This window comes from Meles meles, chromosome 4, assembly GCF_922984935.1.
Source record: "Meles meles chromosome 4, mMelMel3.1 paternal haplotype, whole genome shotgun sequence".
NCBI classification, from domain to species: Eukaryota; Metazoa; Chordata; class Mammalia; order Carnivora; family Mustelidae; genus Meles; species Meles meles.
The window spans coordinates 87,893,628-87,902,161 of NC_060069.1; the positions used below are offsets into that span (position 1 = coordinate 87,893,628).

At 39.3% G+C, this 8,534-nt stretch overlaps 1 protein-coding gene across 3 annotated transcripts in view; it reads right to left on the reverse strand.

Annotated features, from left to right (window-relative positions):
• CPA3 (carboxypeptidase A3) overlaps nt 1-8,150 on the reverse strand; it is a 35,239-nt gene extending 27,089 nt beyond the window's left edge. For all 3 annotated transcript variants that reach the window (XM_046001505.1, XM_046001504.1, XM_046001506.1), the window contains exons 1-3: nt 8,078-8,150; nt 7,904-7,979; nt 5,000-5,124 (exon numbers count right to left, since the gene is read on the reverse strand). In XM_046001505.1, the coding sequence (XP_045857461.1) occupies nt 5,000-5,124; nt 7,904-7,979; nt 8,078-8,145 (269 nt within the window). In that variant the 5' untranslated portion in view covers nt 8,146-8,150. The remainder of the gene's footprint in view (nt 1-4,999; nt 5,125-7,903; nt 7,980-8,077) is intronic.
• Nucleotides 8,151-8,534: the final 384 nt, after the last annotated feature.

The following is an 8,534-nucleotide window of genomic DNA, read 5'->3' on the forward strand; positions in this document are numbered from 1 at the left end:
TTATCACCCCCAAAGGTTAGGTAGAGGTTTCCAAAGTTGGCACAACTGTTAAAATGCAGATGTTGGGATTGAACTTAGAGGTGTCTGATTTCAGTATTCCAGCTGTGAGCCATTATACAACGATGCTCCCAATGACAAGGAGTGAAATCTCTGGGAATTTCCCTCAGACCTGTAGTCTTCTTAGACTACTGAGTATTGTACAAAGTTCTTCCTGTTGACCAGCTTTCCTTGAAGACTGTGTCACAAGCTCAGGAAGTAGGTAAGAAGTTCAGAGAAGAGGGAAGATGAGTTCTTTTTTTGACAATTTCAGGGCTCCCTCCATCTGTTGCTTTTTAAAGAGTAACAAAGAAATGGGGAATGGTAGGCCAATGTATGTGACAGCCATAGGCTTTGTGTGTGTTTGAGATGGGGGAGCATGTTCCAGGGATGCAAAGTCATTTTTATGGTGTCTTATAATCTAGAGGTCTTCTCTTCCCGTCTTCTATGCCCACATTCCGGCAGGATAGGGGCTACTCAGAAAGTGTGAGTTCAGGTTTCCACAAGATCCCATTTGTCCGAAATTACTCCCTAACTGGGTACCATGAATCCAACTTGGCATTAACTGACATGGATTTCCCAACATTTGAGGCACACCTCAAATAATTGGATATATCGGATAATAAACTTTAAGGGACTACTTTACTCACCAGGAGGGAAAGGGAGCATCTAGTGATAGCCCCTAGTTATCCTCTGTTGTAGAGTGTGTATGTGTGCATGTGTGTGTGTGCACTCACATAAATACATGTATAAGTGATCTTTCCCTCACTTGCATTAGTAGAAGTAGAGGAACCAGGCAAAGGGCGATTTTATTGTCCCAGCTAATCTTCATGAAACCTCTATTTTAGATATGAAGAAAATGGGGTAAAGAGAAGTTAAGTAAATTATCAATGTTTAAATAACTAACATGTAGTTTAGATGGGACTGGACCCAGGCAGCCTCACTGAGAATCCACATTCTTATTTACCACACTTTACTGCTTTCCACCATGACCAACATCTCTTTGCTGTTTGTAGCAGGTTATCAACATACATGTTTCACTCTTGGGCAAGTAATATATAAAAATGTAGAGCAAAAGGAAGAATGGGACAAGACATTAGGATGATTTATTTGAAATATTTATCTGATAGGACTGTGTATACATTTGGAGTATTAAATTGTGTCTGATCTTTATTAGGTAATTGGATATTAATATGAAGTGTCAATAAGTCAGTTTGATATAGATTGGTCAGTTTGGTATAGATTTCTTTTGCATTTCCCATATAATCTTATGCATCTTACTAAGATTTCACTTAATTTTTTAAAAGGGATTTTATTTTATTTGATAGAGATCACAAGTAGGCAGAGAGGCAGACAGAGAGAGACCTGGGGAAACAGGCTCCCTGCTGAGCAGAGAGCCCGATGCAGGGCTTGATCCCAGGACCCTGGGATCATGATTTGAGCCAAAGGCAGAGGCTTTAACCCACTGAGACGCCCAGGCATCCCAAGATTTCACTTAATTGTATCATTTGCTTTGCTTTATTTTGTTGTACCATTTATATTAGTAGTTGTTTTCTGAATTACCTTTCATTAATAATTCCTTATTTTCTAATTTTAACTTTTGATCAAAGAAAAGAAAAGCACTAGGGTTTCTAATTACTGAATCTAAATATGGTGTCTGCTCCTATAGAATCAGTCTAGTAGTTCTACTTTTCTTTCTCCTTCCTTCCTTCCTTCCTTCATTCCTTCCTTTCTTTCTTGACTTTATTTGTTTATTTGACAGAGCACAAGCAGGGAAATGGCAGGGAGAGGAAGAAGCAGACTTCTTAGAGAGCAGGGGGAGCCCGATGTGGGACTCAGTGCCAGGACCCCAGGATCATGACCTGAGTCGAAGGCAGTCAGTTAACCAACTGAGCCACCCAGGTGCCCCTTAGGTGTGCTTTTTTTAGAAGTTTATTTACAAGTCTGTTCAGGTTTGTTGGTATGTAGGTATTATTTGTTTTTTAGACTTGGTCTTTTATGATTTTGTAAAAGTGTAAATAAAAATGGAGCAAACATGCTATATATATATATTTTTAAAGATTGTATTTATTTGGCGGAAAGACACAGCAAGAGAGGGAACACCAGCAGGGGGAGTGCGAGAGGGAGAAGCAGGCTTTAGGCCTGAGCAGGGAGTCCAATGTGGGGCTCGATCCCAAGACCCTAGGATCATGACCTGAGCCAAAGGCAGACGCCCAATGACTGAGACACCCAGACGCCCCTCAAACATGCTACTTTAAAATTAAATCTGGGGCACCTGGGTGGCTCAGTGGTTTAAGCCCCTGCCTTCAGCTCAGGTCATGATCTCAGGATCCTGGGATTGAGCCCTGCATCAGGCTCCCTGTTCAGTGGGGAGCCTGCTTCCTCTTTCTCTCTCTCTGCCTGCCTCTCTGCCTACTTTTGACCTCTCTCTGTCAAATAAATAAATAAAACAAATAAAATAAGATCTGTCTTATGGAGGACATTGGGAGATGGAGAGGAGAAGGAAGTTGAGGGAAATTGGAAGGGGAGGCAAACCATAAGAGACTATGGACTCTGAAAAACAACCTGAAGGTTTTGAAGGGGCGGGGGTGGGAGGTTGGGGGAACCAGGTGGTGGATAATAGGGAGGGCACGTATTGCATGGAGCACTGGGTGTTGTGCAAAAACAATGAATATTGTTATCCTGAAAAAATAAATTAATTAATTAAAAAAATAAGATCTGTCTTGGTAATTTAATTTTCTAAAAATTAAAAAAAGTCACACACAGATACTTTAAATAATGGTTTATATGCGCTGTCTAATGAAGGATATCTAAGTAAATTGTTGTGTCAAACCAGCTTCTTAATGTGGTTTTTTTCAGACTGGTGCCTGGGTCCACCAGATGTTTCTGTTCTTAGAACACTTTTCTGTTACTAACTGACACCAAGTAACACATATAATTAATATGCAAATAAAATTATCTATATAATTAGTACTTGGAGAGAAGATTTAAATAGTCCTTGTCTGCACAGATCACTTTACATATTTATATTTCTGAGGAAGGTAACTATCTAATTATATGGCTTTCCCACAACTGTGGCTAATTTGGACCAATTTCTAGAAATCATGTCCTAATTAGATAAAACGAATTTTTATTGGTAGCTTAACACTTTGGTTCTTGATGTAGGTAGCAAGGAAGTATTTTGGCATAAGGCAAAGTGAAAAACACACTGTATTTGTGAGGATCTGGATTTAGACCTCTGCTTGAGTCAGAATTTTTTCAGCCTAAGAGAGACCTAGAGGTCCAAAGAGGAGAGAGAAGTGCCACCTGCCTAGATATCTTCTGTCACAGCGATCTGTTCTATTGTCCAAACTCATGCCAAGCAACTAGCTTTTTGTCTACATTACTAGGGTATTAAGGAAAACTTAATACTTTATTTTTCTGTTGCACTTCAAATCAAATTAAACAAAAGTGACCTGCTAAAATTAATAAATAAATAAATTAATTAAAATTTATTTTAGCTTGGGCTGGATACCTTTTAAGAATTAGTTGATCACAGGAATTTGGGTCAGGTCTATGCTAATGAAGTAAAATAAAGTGTATAATAATTGAGGCACACATTTAAGAAGACTGGCTGTGAAGTAAATCAAGAGACTCAGGTACCGGAGAATATACAGGGGGAGGAATAATTTCTTTTAGATGAAAGAATGAAGACCATCTGAACCTTAGTGTAAGTAGAGAATCTCTAATATACTACTAGTTTCTGAGATCTTGGAGGTACATTTATAAAGTGTCTTTTAATTCTAATTTTAATGGTACAACTTATAAGAACATAGAAAAGCACATATTGATATATTAATTAGAAAGGGTTAAATGATGATAGAAATTAATTCTGAATATGTGCCCCTCAATTATAAATTTCTACATTTGTTTCACTATCCTCTTGAAACAACAGGAAAAACAAAGACAGTCATTAACAAAAAGCACAAATAAAGCCTGCTTTTTAAGCCATTAAGCCATGAAGAAGAATTTTTTACTTGTCTTATATTTGTCTTTCCTTAATTTCAATAGAGTTTATATTTATTAAGGATATTGTGGCAATAAGAACACAAGCAAGTTGTGCTAAGCAGCAGTAAATCCTGCTCTGCCAAATAGCATGATATGTTTCAGCCAGAATAAGAAGGCTTCTTTAGTTACAGCTCTATGTTGGGTAGCAGAGGCATGAAATAGCAAGTCAAAAAGAAAGAGGTAGTGCTTAGTGATTTGAATGGTGAGGGTCTCAGTGAAGGAATTGCTGGGATGAAAAGGGCTGGTGGAGTTAAAACAGGACCCCTCAGCCCATCAAACACATTTTGTTTTCTATGTATGTGTGAATTTGTGATATTCATCACTGGTCTCCCTTGTTCAGTGCCCCAGGGCCCAGACTGTGCATGGCCAATGGTTGGTGGTCAATGAGTTCTAATTTTCCCTTATTTCTCTATGGGAGCACAATGACTCTGAGGAAGAATTTCTTTCATAAAGAATTATTTATTATATATCTTATATTCCCATATCTCTGACTCAGTTATTTGGGTCTCTTTTTATGTAGCAGGAGAATTAAAATTCTCAAGAATTGGTGCTGGTGGTCACCAGTAGTACTTGAGCTCTGTGTTGATTACCTTTCAGAGGCAGTGAGTGTGACTAAACCATTCATGCCTGCACAGATGCACAATGTCCTTACTAGGAGCTAAATTTTGGAGAGGGCAGACATAGATAATTGCCCTTCTTGCAGATCAAAGCAAAAAAAGATAGAAGTTGAGTGGCCATGTTTGATCTCATCACCTCTGTAAGCAGGCCTCAATAGTCTGTTCAGAAGTAACTGTAAATTTTTATCTCATAGAGCTTTCATTTTTTGGCCCAATTAAAAAAATAGTACTTCCTTCTCAATTTCAAGATACTCCAAACTTTTAGTGTCTAACACATTTGAATATTTCATAGGACTTACTCATAGTGCATTTTATTTTGATCCAAGGCAGACTGGATGGAGTGAGATTCCTTTTCACTAACTCGGAAGTCTATTGTCATGTTAGCAGCTACGTGGTGGATAGCATCTGGATACCAGAAGTCAAGCTGTAGAGAAGAGTTTAATGTTAGTCACAGTAATTTGTTCACCCAACACTTATTTTTTAAGTAATGCATATGTCATACACTACAAAAGGAATCTGGGCTAAGGTATGGGCCCTTCTCTTAGTAAGCTTAAGAGAGTGTGCAAATATACTCTTGAATATCAGGGAGTGGGAGAGATTGTACTGATCATTTGCACTGATTACTTTTTCAGGATATAGATAGTATCTATAAATGCAAAAAAAAAGTAGTTTTTGCTTAATCTGTTTGCTTCTACCACCTTGGGGTTGAGTGGGGTTGTTTCACAGTTTATTTAACCATAGAATCTGTCTCTAATTGGGAATATAGATTAAAATATGGCTCCCTCAACCCTGCCTCTGAGTCAGGCCTCAAAACCAGTTGCCCCTGTAAACTCTGGAATTCCTGCAAGGTTTGTGTCCAACAGAAGGCATAATAATCTCCAGCTCTGTTATTTTTCTAGCCATATGTCCTTGGGCAATACTAAAACTCCTTGAGTTTCAGTCCTTTTCTGTAAAGGAATAAGGTTAAGAGGACCCCATTTGGAGTGTTGTAAAGATTGTGAAATGAATGTGAACTCTGGGACCTGCAGACATTTAACAGCTGCTGATTCCCTTTTCTTTTTCTTCCTCTAGCTGAGAATTTCAGAAATTTGGTGAATTGGTCCAAAAGGATAGCATTCAGGTTAAAATAACTTTTCGAAGATTCTAATTCTTGTTGCTCTTCAAAATCCTACTCCATCATGAAATCAAATGAAGTATAGTTTTCCCCAACTTGGGAAATGTGAAGGAAATGCTCAATTCCTACCCACCATTCCAAGCTTGTAGACATGTCTAAGTCCACCTGAGTATTTTGTAGTTGAATCCCACTCTACCTCTAGGTCAGTCTGTTATACCCTAATATGAGGCTGCTATGAACCAACAAGTATTTATTAGTTTATTTTGATGAGAAGCCTACAGCATAAATTGGATGCATGAGAGATGTAGTATGATTGAAAGGCGTTTTGGTGCTCATGGAGCTTGAACAGTGAGAAAGAGGGTGGAGGAGTGGGAGACTGTAGAGATGGGCAGTTTGGCAGATCATGAAGGATTTCAAATGTCACACTAATACCAATAGAAAGTGCTTCTATAGTGCTTATTATGACCAGGCATCCTTCTTAGCGTCACCAATTATTAGCTTACTTAGTCTTTATAACAACCTTAAGAAGTAGGTATGATTATTATCCTTACTTTACAGAGGTGGAAACAGAGAGAAGTTAATTAAGCAACTTGCCTAAGGCCACAGAACTTGTGTAGAGCTAGTACTTGAAATTTTGAAGACCGTGCTCTTTCCATACCAGGCTGCCTCTCACTAAAAATCTTCAAATGGAGGAATACAATGATCAAGCTTTAGAGCAGTCAGGTTGTAGTGCAGACGTGGCTTTGTAGGAGGCAGTACTAGAACCTGAACCCTGGATAAGGGGCTATTGAAATAGTCCGGTTAAGGGGCGCCTGGGTGGCTCAGTGGGTTAAAGCCTCTGCCTTCGGCTCAGGTCATGATCCCAGGGTCCTGGGATCGAGACCCACATCGGGCTCTCTGCTCTGCAGGGAGCCTGCTTCCTCCTCTCTCTCTGTCTGTCTCTCTGCCTAGTTGTGATTTCTCTCTGTCAAATTAATAAAATATTAAAAAAAAAAGAAAGAAATAGTCCGGTTAAAAGGTGGGGCAGACATAAATTTGGCAGTGGCAAGGAGGGAATGAAAAGAAAAGTATGGATTTGAAAAACATTTGGGAAATTTGAAGAGCAGAACTTTCGATTAGTTTGATGTGGTGATGAGGGGGCTGTGACTAGAATAAATCTCAGATTCAGTTCTGGATATAAGTCTGCCGTGTCATCTTGGTCATTTAATTTACTGTCTTTGAATTTTAGTTCTTTTGTTTTAAGTGGGTTTAATTATGCCACTGACCCAAAATCTGTTGGAGAGTTTGAAATGATATATAGAAGCTGACTGACGCTGTGTACCTTATATATGGGAGCCTCTGAATAAATGATAAAATGATTATGTTAGCTCACTGGATTTTAAAAGAATGATCAAACTTTAAGAGTTTCTTTTTGGGGGCGCCTGGGTGGCTCAGCGGGTTAAGCCTCTGCCTTCAGCTCAGGTCATGATCTCAGGGTCCTGGGATTGAGCCCCTGCATGGGGCTCTCTGCTCAGCAGGGAGCCTACTTCCTCCTGTCTCTCTACCTGCCTCTCTGCCTACTTGTGATCTCTCTCTCTGTCAAATAAATAAATAAAATCTTTAAAAAAAAAGAAAAAAGAGTTTCTTTTTTGAAATGGGTTTACTTTTGGGAATGGTTACATCTGGGTATAATAAACCATTACTTTGATGTTACCAGTTAACTAATACCTTGATGTTATCATAATTTTAAGAGAAACTATGCCACTGGTGGATATCTGAGTGGGAGAGAGGAGAATGGAGCAAGGGACTAGCAGGGAGGGGGAAAGAGGCCCCCAGAAAGATGTCAAGAATGCTTGCCTCCTTACAGTTTCACCTAGAGAAAGCTGTTTGCAAAGCTTTTGGGAGGGAAAACAGGAGTGGCAATTTGGGGAAAAAATAAACAAAAACAAGGGAAGCACTATAGTAGTGACTGGCTGAATTATCCAAGTACCTTCTGCCACTTTCCCCTTCTTTGTCTTTGGGAGCTCTGCATGCATTAAAACTAAAATACAAAAGAGGCAGCTTTTAGAAAACAGGAACAAAAGATAAAACAACCCTCTAAATGCTTTACCTGGTTGGTTTTGGCCAAGTCCTTTATGATATTTGCTTGTTTTTCATCCTGGGTCTTCACACGGAGCACCTTCTCCCTTTAAGAATGTAAAATGATGAAACATGTGAATTGTAAAGAAACATTCCTTTATCCTCTTCCTGTATAGAGACTGGAATGCAGGGCAGTTAGCTTTACCTGTCAAAGCGGACAGGAGCAATTGCTAGGGTGGTAGCGATCAAACCCAAAGGCAGGATGAACCGCATGGTTCTTCTTTGACGGCCCCAAGATCCTCTACCAGTTTTATGCCTCAGGTCTTATCTGGAGGAGCAGCTGATTTCCTCTTAGGGTTCTGGTGGGTAAAATGTTTTTCTAATTGGGGAGGGAGGGGTAGGATGGCAACACTAACACCAAATGTCCATTTTGTGGCAGATGCAATGTCACGCTACCCTTTTGGAATTGGGAATACCCATTTTACAGATGGCAGGCAAATTCATTTTTTCAGAAATAACTTGCCCAAGATAGCAGAGCTAGTATGTTCACAGAGTTGAGATTTGAGCCCAGTTCTTTGTTCTGAAATGCAGCTTTTCCATGGTGGAAAAAAAATCACTTCAAATTTGCACTTGGAACCTGAGATGAATTTGGGTATCTGGCT